The sequence below is a fragment of the Gallus gallus genome, chromosome 25, assembly GCF_016699485.2.
Source record: "Gallus gallus isolate bGalGal1 chromosome 25, bGalGal1.mat.broiler.GRCg7b, whole genome shotgun sequence".
Taxonomy (NCBI): domain Eukaryota; kingdom Metazoa; phylum Chordata; class Aves; order Galliformes; family Phasianidae; genus Gallus; species Gallus gallus.
This window is the reverse complement of record NC_052556.1, coordinates 2794856-2811323: the sequence shown is the minus strand read 5'-3', so window position 1 is coordinate 2811323 and position 16468 is coordinate 2794856. Positions and strand designations below refer to the sequence as shown.

The 16468-nt window shown below is 55.8% G+C and overlaps 1 protein-coding gene across 2 annotated transcripts; it reads right to left on the bottom strand.

Moving 5' to 3' along the window:
* Positions 1-64: 64 nt before the first annotated feature.
* SNX27 (sorting nexin family member 27) lies at positions 65-15980 on the bottom strand. Of its 2 annotated transcripts, NM_001031346.3 has the most exons (13): positions 15685-15980; positions 8406-8637; positions 7470-7662; positions 6672-6736; positions 6193-6297; positions 5694-5772; positions 5084-5247; positions 3828-3917; positions 2922-3071; positions 2632-2760; positions 2121-2180; positions 1112-1174; positions 65-215 (listed from the first exon to the last, which is right to left on the bottom strand). In NM_001031346.3, the coding sequence occupies exons 1-13, from the start codon at positions 15957-15959 to the stop codon at positions 168-170; spliced, it is 1653 nt and encodes a 550-aa protein (NP_001026517.3). In that variant the 5' UTR covers positions 15960-15980; the 3' UTR covers positions 65-167. The 2 variants fall into 2 exon arrangements, with proteins under 2 accessions (NP_001026517.3, XP_015135498.2); XM_015280012.4 differs by lacking the exon at positions 1112-1174.
* Positions 15981-16468: the final 488 nt, after the last annotated feature.

Below are 16468 nucleotides of genomic sequence, written 5' to 3'. Positions count from 1 at the left end.
GCTGAGGGGACAGGATGGGGCCGAGGCCTCCTCAGTCCCACAAAGATGACGTTGACAAATGGTGTTATTATTAATAATATTTAGTTTAAGGGCTTTAATACAATAACAGAATTTTTAAGTGTTAATTTGGGGGCTGGGGTGAGGGGTTACGTTCTGCTGTGCCGTGGTTAAGTGGCCGCATCCCTCTGCTGTGACCGCACCGTCTGGAAGATGTTCTGCAAGAGAGGAGAAGGGAGCATCAAAGGGTGGCACTGCAATGCGCCCCGTGGGGTGGGGGTCCATGATGTGCCCCATAGGGTGAGGACCCTGAGATGTGGTGCCCCATACGGTGCAGACCCAGCGATGCACCCCACACTGTCACCGCTGTCCCCCTCTCTGCCCACGCTCTGGGGCTGCTGCAGCTCCTCGCGTTCACTCCACTCCTACCCCCTGCTGGATTTTTGGTATAATTGGGGGTGTTTCAGCTCCGAGATGGCTCTGCCCCTCTCCCTACAGCACCAAACGCCCCACAGCACAGCCAGGAGCAATCCCTCAGCAAAGCCAACCTCGAGACCCCAATGCTGCGTTTGGGGCGCTCCATCCAGAGTCTTTCATTTCACAGTTTGCAGAATCACTCCCTGCCCCACTCGTGTGGGGTCGAGGGGGATGCATCAGCCAGGGCTGGGGGGCTGGGAGCTGTGAGTTGTCCCATAGAGCTGTGATACACATCAAGGGAAGGGAACCCAAAGCTTTGGGCCCGGCCAGGGGACGCTCAGCACAAACACAGCCTCCGCCCCGCAGCGCTGGGGGTTGCCCTGCTGTTATCTACTGCTCAGCATCTGTGGGACAGAGGAAGCAGTGTGTGGGGCCGGGGGCTCCTTCTGCAGCGGTGACACCATCAAAGGGGCTCTGGGGATGTTCCACCTCAGTGAGCACAACCGAGTACAGCTCAGCGCAGGCACACACAGCCAGATACAGTCACACGTAGCCAGGCACAGCCACACTCCACTGTGCACAGCAGCACAGCCCGCAGCCATTGCAGAGGCGTGGAGCAGAGCTGTGTGCAATGGGAGCGGTGCTGGGGGAGCAGCAGAAGGCGCAGAGCTCCTGGCGGGTGCTGCAGCGCTGTTACCTTGCTGCACACCGTGTCTGTGCTGCAGTTCTGGTTATCCTTGTCTGTTGCCTCCTCCTCCACCTTGATGAGGGAAAAAGATGGGAAGGGATAAATAAAAAAATGGAGCCCAAGGGGGTGGGAGGGGAAGTGAGAGGTGGACGGGAGCAGCGGGAGGGGCGATGGCGGCACTTCTGCACAGCAAAGCAGCTCCAGCACCACCAAAACTTCCATCCCAGCACAACCAGCAGCACTAAGCACCGCTTCCAGCTCCACCTCTGGCAACCAGCTCCAGAACTGCAGCTCCAGCACCGCTCCAGCACAGAAGCACCACCTCCAGCACAGCTGCAGCATCAGCACTGCCAGCTCCACATCTCCACCCCACCTCTGGCTCCAGAGCTTTGGCCCCAGACCACTGCAAATGCAGCCCTGAGCCACACAGAGGGTGGTGCTGAGCCCAGGGAAGGGGCAGTGCCATCTGCAAAGTGACAGCAATGTTATCCAGCAGGGTCACAGAGCCCAGAGCTCGTGGTTCCTATGAGGACAGGGATGTCACCCATTGGGGACCCTTTGTCCCACTGCAGCACCTCACACCCAATGCTGGGCCAAGCCCTGGAGCTCCCAACTCCATGGCACAGTGAGCCCAGGGCAGAGGGGATGAGAGGACAAGAGAGTTGGATGGCACCAGCAGGCACAACGGTGCAGGGGCCAGAGGATGGACCCATGGTGACAGCATGGCTCTGAGTAGAAGAGAGTCCCTTCTGAGTAGTTCAGCAGCCACAAGACAAAGATTTTGCCACCTGCATGCGACAGCAGAGCCCACCAACCCTGGAAGCTCCTCGCTGGACTGTGACACAGCACCCTGTAGCTCTGCAAACATAACACTGTGCTCCCAGCAGAGGCAGCTCCCTGCTCAAACACCCCGCTGCTCCCTGTTCAACCCTTCTTGCTTGGGGGCAGGCGGGAGCAATCGCCAGTAAAACGTTGCTGTGGGAGGTGAAGGCAATTCCCTGCAGTCACAGCTCCTTACCTCTTTCCTCCACTTGAGCTCACAGAAAACCCGCTCGAAGCACTCATGCATGTAGTTGAACTGCAAAGAGAAAGCGGGCGCAGCTCAGATCACGCAGCACCCAACGCCCGGCCTGTGCTGTTGGCTCCTCCTGGCGGCCACGTCCCCACCGCAGCGCTGGGGGCTCTGCAGCTCCCGGACAGACATGGAGTCACAGGATGGCTGGGGTGGAAGGGACATTAAAGAGCACAGAACTGTAGGATCACAGAATGGTTGGCTTGGAAGGGACCCCACAGGTCACACAACTGTGGAATCACAGCCCAGTTGGGCCGGAAGGGACCTCAAAAATCACAGAACCGTGGGATGACGGAATGGCTGGGTTGAGAGGGACCTTCAAAACCACAGAATGTCTGTGTCACTGACAAAGGTGTTAAAGATCGCTGCTCCCAGGATGGGCTCCTGGGTGACACCACTTCACCTGGACACAGAGCAGTTCTGGCTTCTCAAACCTGCGAGGAATGGGGCTACTTACGTAGGGGGTGAAGATTTTAACCCATCGGGGTTTCTTCTCTCCTCGAGCATATTCAAAACAAAAGGCCATTCCCTCTTCGTCCGTGTCCCACCGCTGCATTTCGTCCCATTCAAATGCTATTACCTGGTTCTAAGGGGAGACAGAACCCAGGTGAGCCCCTGGGGGACAGGGGGGGTTCGAGGCACATTGGGTGGCGAAGTGAAGCCACATGAAGAGGGTCGGGGACCACACCCCACAGCTCTGGGGCTTCCTACAGAGCTATGGGGCTGAGTCCCGAGCCCTGGTCTCACCTCCAGCTGTCCCTCTTCGGTGCAGGCGTGGAGTTTAAAGTGCTTAATGCTGATGGCCGTGATCACATGTCCCTTCCGCCGAGAGTCACAGGAGCAGTGAGGGAAGATGATCTCGTTGTAACCCTCGCACGTCCGCAACATGTTTAAATACTGTGGAGAGAAAGCGGGCGCGATGGCTGAGTTACACCTTGGGATGGGGATACGGCCCCCCTCGGAACCCTGCAGCCCTGCACAGGAAAGCTGGGAACCCATGGGCAACAGAGTTCCCCAAAGCGAGTCCCCATCCAGGGAGTCCCCTAAAGGTGTCCCCCTCCCAGGACTTCCCAACTGGGCTCCATCCAAGGACTTCCAGGACTGCGATTTCTCATTACAAGGAAAGGTTTTCATGGAGCAGAACCACAACATGTGAGAGGGGGACATGGAGGTGTGGCTTTCCCAAGAGCCACATCTCCCTTTGGAGCTACAGGTGAGCCAGCACAGGAAGTGTCTGCTTACTGATCCTCATGTTGGTTAATCATTCACAGGTTATCAGCATTTTGGGTGACAATTCCAGGGTCCACAATGGGAGATGTCAGAGCTGTGTATGGGCTGTGGGACCCCAGCGTGGGCTGAGCCCTGGACTTTTGCCAGGCTACAAAGAAATGAAGGCACAGGAGCACAGCAGCCGCACTGGGGCCCGCTCCTCTTTGTCATGCCAATACTGCCGCCTCTGGGGCTTTTTGGGATAGAAAAAGACCTTTGCCTCTCCATGACTGGGGAGCAGCAGCTGTCCCTGGAGGGCTGCAGGGAAAGGACTGCTATGGTCACCTTTCAGCACAAGGTTTTGTCGCTGCTTGGAGCGGTGTTGGGTACAGCACTGCAAGGCGCTCACTGGAGGAAACAAGCAGGACAGGTGGGACAACTCACCATGACCATCTTCCTCTGCTCACACAGCTTCTGTAGCTGGTAGGACTTCTCCTCTGCTTTGATGTAGCCTTTCTTGACATCATCAACAGCCTTAAACAGGGAAAAGTAAAAAAGGGGAAAAAAAAAAAAAAAAAAAGGAAAGAAAACCCGGCAGTCAGACTGCAGGATCCCACCAGCACATCCCAGGGCCATCATGAGCCCTGAGCACCGTCCAGGAGCACTTTGGAATAACATCCCCTGGAGGAAAAGGATGGACCTGAACATCTGGTGCTTGGCATCCTGCTTTTGCCTCTGGGTATCCCCTGGCTTTTGCCCACCATGCTGCTGGAAGGCAGCACTGGAATGGAATCCTGCATTACCCTTCAGACTGAGCAGCCCTTCCTTCAGCCCTGCGCACCCCAAGTTCTGCCTGGCGGCTCCCAAAGCTCCCAGCCAACAGAAGAGCCAGTCTAGGAAATCATACAGCTTGCCAGCAGCTATCTTTATTTCACTTTCTACCAGGGAATGGTAGTGGCTCAGTTTGGAGTGTCAGGAGAGCATTTTTGGTGGTGGAGACAGACAGAGCAGGACCCATCTTACTGAAGTTGGCAGATATCTACCTCTGGGCTGGTCATCCTAGCCTGGCTTTCTACAGTCAAGGGAGAACACGGCTCTTCTCAGGCTCACTTCATCCTATAGGGCAGCAGCATAGGAGGGGGCAGGTGAAACGACAGAAACATTGTGGTTCTGCAGAGCACGGAGAAATCTGCTCCCCCGCTGCCCACAAACCTCATACAGAGCTGGGGAAAATATCCCACCCAAGGTCTGCAGCCACACGGGATCCCTCAGCTTGCCTTGGGAAGGGACAGTGCTGAGAGCTGTGTGAGCCCCACCATACAGCCCTGGCCAGCAGGACGCACCCACGCGAGGCACTGCTGCTCCACAAAGCCATCCAACCAAGGACAGCAGTGGCTGCAGTCAGGAGCCAGGCCTTTGGCTGCCAGCAGTTCATGGAATCATTAAGGTTGGAAGAGACTACTAAGATCATTGAGTCCAACCCCAACCCACCCCACCGTGCCCACAAACCGTGTCCCAGAGTGCCACATCTCTGCAGTTCTTGAACCCCTTCAGGGACAGTGCCTCCCCCCGCTCCCTGGGCAGCCTGCTCCAACACACCACCACTCCTTCAGAGAAGAAATTTTTCCTGATACGCAACCTGGGTTGGCTTACCTCCAGCACAAAGCTCCAGCTCTCCCAGGGAGCTCTCGGGCACCCACCTGATGGAAGAAGTAGGTGACTGCCAAGTCGTTGTCATTGAGAAGAGCCTCCTCCTCTGTCGTGAACAGCCATTTCCGGATGGTCAGGCACGTCCCCGGCACTGCCGAGGTGTAGTTCTGCACGTAGAGTTTGTGGGGAAATTCGTTGGGCGCCAGCTTGCGCACTGCAAGAAGCAGAGGGGATGACATGGGGATGAGCTTAACTCAGCACCTGCTTCACCCAGCTCTACGTGTGCACAGCGCAAATCCCATCTCCTCTGCAGCCCCTCTGCCCTGAACTGAGATGCTGCTTGTGTCCGATCTCCAGCCGTGTTTTGGTGATGCTGGCCACCACCTCTCTCTGAACCAAAGTAAAACGTATCTCAGTTTAATAGAAGTGTCTCCTTGAACTGCTTAGGAACAGGAAAGTCAAACAGCAGCAAAAAAAAAAAAAAAAAAAAACCACCAAAAGCCATCAGATTTTGAGGGCTCCTCATTATCAATGCTGTGCCTGCCCAGTTCCTCTGGGGCTCTTGGTTCTGTGAGTGCAGATAAGAGCTGCAGGAGCACCCTCAGGCTCTGCCAGCTCTGCCTTGGCTGCTGTCGGCACCGGATGGCCTTTGGCACTTACCGAAGGAGTGATTGATCACTTCAAACAAGGCGAAGTAGTTGGCGGTAACACTGTCCATTCCAACTTTAGCAGCCACGGCCTGGAGAGCAACCAAAGGGAAGGTGGGGTGAGCGCAGCAGGAGGGTTGGGCCAGCTCTGCGGGGGCTGCCCCTGAGCACTGCCCACCCCGAGCTGCTCACACCAAGGAGAATGGGTGCTGGATGCACACAACTCCTGCGCCAGGCACACTGCGTGACAGCCGCAGCACTCGCAGCCATCCGCCAGCTTTAAGATGTTATCAGGGACAATTAATTCATCCCTTGCTCTGTCCTTGCAGCCAAGCCAAGGAAATGCTGTCTCAGCGCAGTGTGAGGTCGGGGCTTGCCAGTTCCCACCCTCCCTGCTACAACGCTGACGCTCAGAAGGGGCAGAGGAGCCAGTGGGCACCTCCAGGGCCTCAGGGAACGCATGGATCGCATTCACCTTTCACGTCCAAAAGAAAGAAAATAAAGCAGCCCACCTGGTACACCTGGTCTGTAGTGCTGTTCTTTTTGACTCTGACTGTCACTGTTGTTATGTCTGGTAACGCTACCCGGAGCTCCACGTCTGAGACGCCGTTGTAATTCTGAAGAAAGGAAAAAAAGAGGACAGGAATCACTGAGGCCCTCTGTTGAGGGGCTGGGGATCACCCCTCCCAGCTCAGGCTGAGCTGAGCCAGGGACTCCATGGACCAATTACTGATTGCCTTGCATTGCTAATTAATGTGCTCATTTGTACACCATCACACCCAACAAGCCTCCAGAATCCTTTTTCAGGATGCAATGGGGAATTCTGAAAGAAGCAGCAGCCTGATCAGGTGGGGGGCAAGCAGCCCATGGCAGGGCTCAGGGGGCAGCCCTGCTTTTCTGCTGTTGCTTTCTACATGGCTTTGGCAGTGCCCCTGCTCCCCGGTGCAGTCTCTACCACAGCAGAGCTGCAGCACACTGCCCACATGCCTACCTCATCCGACTCCGACAGGAACTCCTGCATGATGTCACTCTCTCCGATGACACGGATGGAGCACACTGCAGGACACAGAGCACAGGTCAGGGGCCTACCCAGGGGAAAGGCAGACACCCCTCCAGGAGCTGCCCAAAGGACAGGGTGACAACACCCGTCTGTTCTGCAGGCAGCCAAGGGCAGGGAGAGCCTTCTCAAAGCGAGCTGGGGCAGGTGGGCTGGCACCAAGCAGAGAGTGCAGCAGGGCTGGGTAGATCACCACGTGGGATATTCCCCCCAGACAAAGCCCAGGCTGCAGGCAGTCAGCCAAGGGGAGGTTTCAGCTGTACTTAAAAGCGGTGTAAGGATTTCATAAATAGTTATTCCAGAGGGACCAGAGCTATTTGGGAATTCAGGTCAAGTTCAAGTAAGAATTTGGAGCTGAAGCGCATCATGCTGCATCTGAACACGACCAGCCTGCCCCTTCCTGCAGCCAGGAGGAGGAAGATGAATGAGCTGTGTGGGGTGCGGAGAACCTGACCTACACCCCACTGCAGTGCTCACAAAGCAATGGAGCTCAGCGCTTCAGCCATAAAAGTTCTATCTGAACGTGAGGGTGGAAGAGCCCTGGAACTGAGCCCAGAGAGGCATGGGGGAGTTTCCTTCTCTGGAAAGATTCAGACCCACATGGATGTGACCCTGGACAATGTATTGCAGGGAACTGCTTTAGGGTTGGGCTGGGGGATCTCCAGAAGTCCCTCCTCACCCCTATGGTTTTGGGACTACGATTCTGTGAAGTTCATGCTCTCAGCTCCACACCTTTCTCCAGGTACTCCTCCAGCCCTCGCCGCCGGGCGTCCAGCTGCTGCTCCGACAGGGAGAAGGGCCACTTTCCAGGGAGACGTGGGAAGGTGAAATTGGCAAATTCCCGCTTCAGGTTCTGGTGCAGGATGGCGAACTCACGGTACCGCTTGGAGCAGAGCTGCCGACCGGCCATGTAAACGTTGTATACCTGAGGGGAGCAGAGAGGAGCAGCTCAGAGTGCAGCCAGGAGGGTTTGAGCTGCAATGAGAAGTATGGTTCGATGCTTCCAGCACCACCTTGAGAAAGGAGGAGGTGCTGGGATGGGGCCAGGAGGTGCAGAGCGTAGCAGCTCCAGTGCAGAGGTTCCTCTGTCCTCCTACAGCCCCTCAGCATCACCCTTCACCCTCCCAGCAGCAAAGCCCCAGCCTAGCTCTGGAACAATGAAGAGGTCTCTTCCAACCCCTAAGGTTTGGGGTGTCCCCCAGCAAGGGCAGGCAGCAACCACAGGGTGGGCAGGACGAGGGCCCTGAGGTTTGCAAGCTGGGCACCTTTCTTTAATTCATTTCCCCCCATATGCTCCAGAGGCAAAAAGATGATGAAAGGGAAAAGGAATTCCCCAGATGGGAAGCGGCATGTCAGGACATCTGTTCCCTCTCACCTCAACACTTGGTGTAAAACAGGAGTGCAAACGTGAGCAAAAGCTCACACAAGCAAAACTACGGCTTCCTACCTCATCTTCTATACTAGCGGTATTAATAAAAGCGTTTGCAGCACACAAGAAATAACTGCAAAGGAATAACCAAGCACAGACTTATTTAGTCTGTGTCAAAAGCAGACAATAATAAATTAATGAGTTTCCATACTGAAGGCACAAAGGGACCACTGCCACCCACTATCCCCAAGCAGTACGCGAGCTCAGGGCACGGGAAGCACCATCCAGCCAGTACCAACCACAAACTTCTCTCCGTTCTGCTCCACGTGTTTGTAGGTGGGGATGGAGATGGGCACGGCCTGCTTCTCTGTGTAGTCGTAGAAGGACTGCCCCAAGGAGTCGTCGCTGGGGTCGAGGTTGTCGGCCTCGTGGGGAGGCACCGACAGCACTGTCAGGATCAGCTCCTTCTCCCCAGCACGGATCAGGTCAACCACCTGCTTGTGTGTTGCTCCTTCAACGTTCACCCCGTTCCTGTAAGACAGTGGGGAAGCCATCAGCCAGGCCAAGGGGACATCCAGAGCCAGCCCAGAAATCCAGCACGGATCTGCCTCCCCACCAGTAGAAGGTAACTGACATCTCCACGGCTTCAGCTCCCTTCCTGCAGTGGGTTACATCAGCAAGAGAGAAGCAAGAAAAACACCAAAAAAACCAAAACAACCCACGTAGTTCCCATGTTCAAACTCTGCAAGTTCTGCTTCGGTGGGAGCAGCTCTGCAGCTCAGTTCTGCCAGGAAGCAAGCAGAGCCCAGCTGCGCTGCTCCGCTCCCATGACATTGGGTTTAAGCTTCATCCATTTCTCCTACTGACAGTTTATTGGGTTATTTGTTATGGCACCCTGTTTAGGAAGTTCCAACACAGCCAGAAGTTCTTTAGGGGATTTGTAGAGCCAAAGAATGATTTAGATTGGAAGAGACCCTGTCCCATTCCAACCCCTACAACGGGGAGGGACACCTCTGTGGGTCAGGATGCCAGAGCCCCATCCAGCCCACCCTGAGCACCTCCAGCCATGGGGCAGCCACTTGGCCCTGCCAAATCACACATTGCTCACATGGGACCAGCTCTTGAGCCAATGAGGTTCATGCATGTGAATACCTAAACAAGAAAGGGGAAAGCAGCCTTGCACACACAGAGGGCATGGGGAAGTAATTCTGGGAGCTGCTGTTCCCACCCCAGACTCAGCACCCACAAGAACGTCTGCTGCACCGCTGGACGAGGAGACACGTGTTCTCCTATGTTCCTTTCAGACCAACAGCTTTGCTTTCCCTCAGCAGCTCTGCCACAGCAAGAGCACATCCCCAAGCCTGGCCCTGCTCCACTCTGACCATGGGAGTTGGGCCCTGAGCACCTCTGTGCTGCAGAGCACGCTTTGGGAAGATGTCGCTTTGAGAGTGGTCCAGAGAGAACCGTCGTGTTCCCTTCCAAATGTGAGGAGGATGAGCCTGTTTTTCCTTCTGATAAAAGCTACACTTTGTAGCAAGACTCCACAAACTCTGCTCGGAGTCTGGCATCCAAAGCATTCCCTGTGTAAACAGCTGCAAGCAGAGCTTTGCCCTGAGTCCAGCCGTGCTCCCAAGGGGCTGCCGGGTGCCCAGAGGTGATGAGAGACCCCTAGGCATTGGGAACGTGCCTGGGACATACTGGAGCAGCCTGGAACGAGCTGCTGATGCTCAGGATTCTTTGTGATAAGACGGCCCAAGAGCCATGCACAGATCTTCCAGTGGAGTAACAAGGCCACAGAGCTCAGAATTGAGGAAATCCCCCTCTTGTCACCGTGGGATGGTGCCATTCCTCACTGGAACACAGCGCTCTGCAGAAGCAGCACTCACATTCATTCCAGCTGAGCAAGGCTCACGTGCTGCTCGCTCATCCCAATGGGAGATCGTTTCCATTTGGTGGAATTAAAGCCAGGCTGCAAAGTCCTCCAGCACTGCTGCCCGTGTGGGATTTGGGTAACCCATAGCAGGACTTCTCCCTGCAAGCAGAGGCTGACAGCCCTGCTCACCCCGGTGCTCCGCCAGCCGAGCCCCCACACAGGGCAAGGGCAGCTCTGCAACAGAGTCACCATAGCAACTCCGCCTGCAGAAATCCTCCACAAACCTCGGGGAGAAAGGGAACGAGAAAGGAGCTGCTATGTGCAGAGCTGCAGCAGTGGGTGAGGTGAGAGGAGCCACAGCACGCTGGCAGCCCCGCGTGGTTGTCCTGGGATGCTCGACTGCTTTTCTCTTTGAGCTCCTGCCTCCATTTGGAGGCAGCAGAACCCAACTCCACAGGTATTATCCACACCCTGCCCAGGCACTCAGCCCAGCTCCGGCCCCCTGTCCAGCCCTGGGGGATGCCGAGCAGGCCTGAGGTAAAACCACACAATCAGAAAGGTTGGAAAAGACCTCCAAGATCATGAAGTCCAACCACTGACCCATCACTATCATGCCCACCCACAGGATCACTGAGTTCAACCACCAACCCATCCCCATCACACCCCAGAGCGCACAGCTCGGTTCTGCACAGGAAGGGCCAAAAGGAGAACTTTGCTCACTGCAAACCACTGTGGGACGGAGCACAGGGAGCGACTTCCTCTGTCAGGTCACCTCTCCAGCCAAAGGCAGACGTGGTAAAAGCAGGAACGGGAGGCTCTGCCCCTTCCACTCCCAGATGCTGATCACTGAGCCTTCGTCAGCACCCGGCTTCCTCTTCACCCCATGGAGCGGAAGGGACCCACAGGCATCACCAAGTCCAACCTCTGAGCACACTGTGCTCCCTGGGGCCATCAGCAGAGCTGTCATGGAGCCCGGACTGAGGCACTGTGCTGTGAGCTGAGGCATGCACTGCTGCCACCAGCACGACCACCCACCTGTCGGGGCTTCCCAGCTTCCTTCAGTTTAAAACCAATGACCCCAGTTCTCGGGATATCCCACGTGAAATCCCATAGCAGAACTCCGCAACACACCAACACTAAGGAAGCTCTACAACACAGAAGAGCATTTCAGTTCTCCCATTTGTGCACCAAATGACTCATTTTCTGTGAAGACTTCAAATTTCCTAACTGCCTGCCAAAAGAAGACCAGGAAATTGGCTGTGGAAAGCCTGTGTGATGCTGCCTTGAGATGAGGACCTTAATGAGACACGCTCCAAGTGCCCACCTCCACCACCCAGTACCTCTTCCAGCTCCTGACCCTCAGCTCCAGGACAGAACTCAGTGCACCCCCAGGCAGCTCCATGCACTTCTGCCTTTCCTGCAGCACATCAGCTCACCAGTCATGGGCACAGCAATGGGTCGCTCCCTGCTCTGGGAAGGGCAGTATTTCCCCATTTCTTATCACCCAAATGCTCTTCCTAGATGGAAGCCAACCTTCCTTTTAGGGCTACAAAACCCAGACCTCACCCAGCATTACTCCAAACACAAATAAACCTCAGAAGAAATCACTAAGCGTGGTTTCAGCGACTGTTCCCACTTCTCCTGTGCAGAAAAAGGAGTCTGGGAGAAAGACCACTTTCACAGCAGCCTCTTAGGACACCTTAAGGAAGTTTTAATACCCCCGTACACATTTACATGCTCTGCTCTAACAAACTGCAGCGCTGCCATTCATCCACCTGCTCCAATTATGTGAGCAACGGTGCCTCACAAATGAACACTTCTTAAGCACTCTGAAAGGAGGTAAAGAATGGGAATGTTTCAGAAGGTTCAACGCTAAATATCACTTAAAAGAAAACAAATACTGACTTAACACGTAGCCTTGCTGGAAAAAGGAAAAGCATTTTTGGAACTTGGTGGTCCTTGGGGTCTCTTCCAACCCAAGCCATCCTATGATTTGGGCGCTTCAGAAGCTCAACCTGTACCAAATAGAATGGCACAGTTCCCACAGCTGCTGACACCAGCTGCAGCAGGAACAACAATCAAAACCAATAACCTCAGACACCCTGAGAGCAGCCAAGCTTCAGGACAGACCTCCAAGAGCCCCATGGCCAGCACTGAGCTGAAGTTTTGGATGCAGCTTCATTGGCCAACATCAAAGCAATGATTTGTATTGACTCATGCAGACCCCACCAACCTCACCTTGAGGGAAGTTCAAGCAGAAATGGTGAAAAAGGAGAGGGAAAGATGAGGAAAGGCACATAAGAAGAGCAGTGCGGGGTGCTGAGTGTGGCACGTTGGCTGTACGGATGGAGCAGAAGCACAGATATGGGGTTGAATTTCTCCAGCTTCAGTAATTAAACTCATCCCCAGTGAGCACACAGAGCATTCTGTCAGAATAGACTGCAGAAGTGTTAAGCCAGGGCAGATAAAAAGGCTCTCTCATTTATTTAATTGCACGCTTAATGGGAAAGCCAGCAAGCGAGGGCTCTTCATTTACCCACCGCTGTTATCTCCCGCAAGAAAAGAGATCAATTTGCAGTTTTTTCCTTGGATGTCCCTCGAGCTCTGCACACACCAAGGGATGGGGCCACAGTGAGAACCAGGGAGTCCAGAGGAAAAAGAACGGACATTCCCTGAGCCACGTGAGGTTATGGAGACATCCTTAAAGCCTTTGGCCCAGGTAAGCCCGCTGACCGCTCCGTAAGGTGATTTTCTGGCAACACGCTCTTTGCATGAGCAGCACAGTGCTGCCCTGTCCTCCTTGCAGACAGCTTTGTGCTTCCCCAGAGCAGCACCAGCCTCTTCTGGCCCATACTGATACGCAACATCTGACTTTGGGCCAAGAATAGAGAAAGAGTTTCATTTCCTAAAGGACAAAGCTGGTTTGTGGCAGCGTCGGGAGCCCCAATGCTCAGCAGAGGTTCTGCACAACCACATGGACTTCTCACCCATTAAAGAGTTGGTTGGGGGATGCCGTGCCAAAGTCTTAAGAGAAAAAGTGGGGAAAGCCTGTTAGCAAAACACCAAACATCTCTCCTGTTCTGCAGGACGGGTGGGAAGGAGACCCTGAGGCATTGCACCCGCACCAGGGTCTCACTGAGCTCCCTGTTACCAGGAACCACATCCTCATCGACTTGTTCTGAGCCAGCTCCCTGCAGACAGAGTTAGCAGCAGTGTAGTGCTCCTCCCTGCCGAGATTAGTTATGATTGTCATTCAGAGTGATAATCAAGAACTAAATGAGCTCTCATTGTCTGACTCCAATGCCCTCAACACCCACAAACACACAACAAGCTAAGGAGATTAGAGAGCACGCCATGGCTGCGTTGCAAAATCAACCTTGGAAAGCAAGAGCTGCACTTTAGGTATAAGAGTGCAGAATGGATGGTGAGGAAGGACTGAGAGCACAGGAACCCAAAGAAAACCTCCAGAGCACACCTTGGGCACAGCTTGGAGTAAGATCCGTGTCCCCTAGCCCTGTGCAGGCTGCTCAGCCGTGCACAGAGCCTGGAGCCCCGTATGCCACGGCGCAGAGGACGGGAAACCAGAGCTATTTTTGGAGGCTGTTTTATTGTTTCCTGTTCGACTCACGAGCAGACTCGGACTGACCCACAGGAGCTGGATTTTAATTAATGCCCATGTCCTGCTGAACACACAGGCAGCATAGGGCCAGCGAGCTGACTGATGCATCCCAGCTAATGAATGCAACAGTCGATACGGGGAGAGGGTAAAAGCCAACCTGATGGTGCTACAAGATGATCCACGGGGAAATGAGGAAGTGGCTTCGCCCTGGAGATGGGCAGGGAGAGGAAATCCCACTCCTTAGCGAGATGGAACAGGCTGCCCAGAGAGGTGGCAGGGTCTCCTTTTCTGGAGATACTCAATCGCACCTGGACGTGATCGTGCTGCAGGGAACTGCTTCAGGGGATCTACAGAGGTCCCTTCCAGCCCCTACACTTCTGTGTCTCCTTCATACACTGCATTTTAAGCATCTCCCACAAGGCAGAGCTCCAACCTGGCACCTTGCAACGCATACAGATATTTTCCTGGGTCAGTAAGAACTGTTCTCATATCGCTCCTCCAGGTGCAGAATTCAGCCCCAAATGCTTCTGCTGCACAGAAAATCAGAGTTGGACGGATTTGGGTCACTGGGAAGAGCCGAATCCCAGGGCCTGCCGCAGGGCACAGCCAGCTCCAGCCCCGCACTGTCCCTCAGAGCCCGGCAGCAAAACATTCCTGCTGCTGGGAAATCCCTGTAATTAATAAGTAATTGAGCTTAACCAACTCAGCACCAAGTACAAAGGTGTAAAGAACAGTGGAGATTGCTCAGCGTGGGCAGAACCAACCCGAAGAGCTGCAGAGTGATGTGCCTGATGTTGGCCTACAAAGCCAAGACTTAAGGGATTTTTTAGGAAAGAGAGAGGTTTCAACACACTGAAGAATTGCTATGGGAAGACATCCCCTGCAATTCCCGCAAAGGACAACCAAGGGGTCAGGACGTAACCAGCACCAGTTCAACCCCGTCCCCCTGGTGCCCGTGTGGACCCCAGAGCTGACCCTGAGCACACTGCTGAGGGGAGAATCCCTGCACACCATAAAGAAAGGGAACCTCAAGATGTCAGCACAGTGGAGATGGAGACAGCATCCCCACACCCAAAAGGGTCCCCCAAAGCTCTCAGGGACACCACTGGTTCAGCACCCCCTAAAAGCCCCATCTGGAGTGGAGAGGGGCAGCCCCCTATGAGTGCTTCCAGTGCAAGGAACGGGGCACAGCCCCACGCAGAGCCCCATGGAGGGACAGCAGACTCAGACCCCTCCTTGGGGTACACACAGCGCTCCCTAATAATCCCCCATAAGACATGGGGAGCCCCAACCAGCACTAAATCCTGGTGGGGAACTCCCACCCTCCAAGCCCTCAAAGACTCTCACACAAAGCACCCTCCCCTATGAAGCATGGGGAGCCTGAACCAGCCCCATAACTCCCCCCACAGCTTCAGTGCATAAACAGCCCAGACCTCATAACCCCTTCTACATGCCCCCAAACTTCAGTGCGGTTCAGTCCACTCAGGATTCCCACAGACCTCTCAGGACCTCTGTATAACCCTCTCAGAAGCTCCCCTAAGGCCCTTCAGAACCCCTGAGGCCCCTCAAACCACCCACGACTCCTCCTCTCAGGACCCATCTCAAACCCCTCAGCTCACTCAGGACATCCCCTCCAATACCTCAGACCCTTCAGAACTTCCTCAAGACTCCCCCCAAACTCCTTATGACCTCCCGCAAACCGTCAGCCCACTCAGGGTGCCATCCCATACCCCCCAGGACATCCCCACAGCCTCTCAGAATCCCCCCCAAACCCTTCAGGGCCCATCCCAAACCCCACCGCCCACTTAGGAAGCCCTCAGCCTCATCAGGCTCCCCCCCAAAGCTCCCTCAGGACTCCCCTCGGCCCTCCAAGTCCCCTTCAGCCACACTAGAACCCCCTCAGACCCCTCAGAACCCCCGATCTCCCTCACGACCCCATTTCCCAACCCCCTCAGGACCTCCCTCAGCCACACCGGAGCCCCGTGAGGACCCCCAAACTCCCTCAACCCCGATGCAGCCACCACACCCCCTCCACACACCCCCTCCGCCGCAGCCCGGGCCCGGAGGCGGCCCCCGCCGTACTCACACCTCCAGGATGCGGTCTCCTTTGCGGACCCCGGCGCGGTCGGCCGCCCCCCCGCCCAGCACGGCGCTGACGTGCTGCAGCGGCGCGTACAGCTCGCCGTTGATGCTCCGCAGCTGCCCGCCCTCGCTCACTTGGCCCCGCACGTTGAAGCCGTATCCGGATTCGGATTTCACGATGCGGACCACCCGCGGTCCCCCCGGGGCTCCTTCATCGCCGCCGTTCCGCTGCGGGGCCGCGGCCGAGCGCGGCGGCCCTTCACCCTCCTCGTCCGCCATCTTGGCGAGCAGCGCCGGGCCGCGCCGTCACGCGCGCAGCGCCCCCTCAGCCACCGTACGCGCACGGGCTGATGGGAAACGTAGTCCGAGCCGCCGTGGAGAGCGAGGGGGCGCGGGGGGTGATGGGAGATGTAGTTCGCCGCGCGGCATCGCGGGAGCTGCGGCGCGGCGCTGTCGCCGAGGCAACGGGGATAGGCAACGGGGCGGGGGAGAGCTGAGAGCGGCGTGCGGGATGTAACGGGGCTGTAGGAGGCGGGGATGGACTCTTCAGCAGTGTGTGACAGGACGAGGGGAGGCGGTTTCCGACTGAAAGAGGGAGGTTTAGGCAGGGTAGAAGGAAGGCGGGGTTTATGAGGGGTGGGGAGGCACCGGCACAGCTTCGGCAGGGATATGTGGGCAGTGGTGCCGATCCTGGCGCTGTACGGCCGTTCCTTCTGGCTGTGTGGGGCTCCCAGCTCCTCAGGGTGTCCCCGTTCATCACAGGGGGTTGGACCAGATGGCCTTTAAAG

Bases quoted from the DNA above. Each gene is read 5' to 3' on its own strand.
- SNX27 (NM_001031346.3), bottom strand. From the start codon at position 15,959: ATGGCGGACGAGGAGGGTGAAGGGCCGCCGCGCTCGGCCGCGGCCCCG. The intron at 3,918-5,083 runs GTGGGTGCCCGA...TCCCTGTTTAAG, and splicing joins TCACCTACTTCTTCCATCAG to GCTGTTGATGATGTCAAGAA. The intron at 2,761-2,921 runs GTGAGACCAGGG...GTCTCCCCTTAG, and splicing joins CCGAAGAGGGACAGCTGGAG to AACCAGGTAATAGCATTTGA.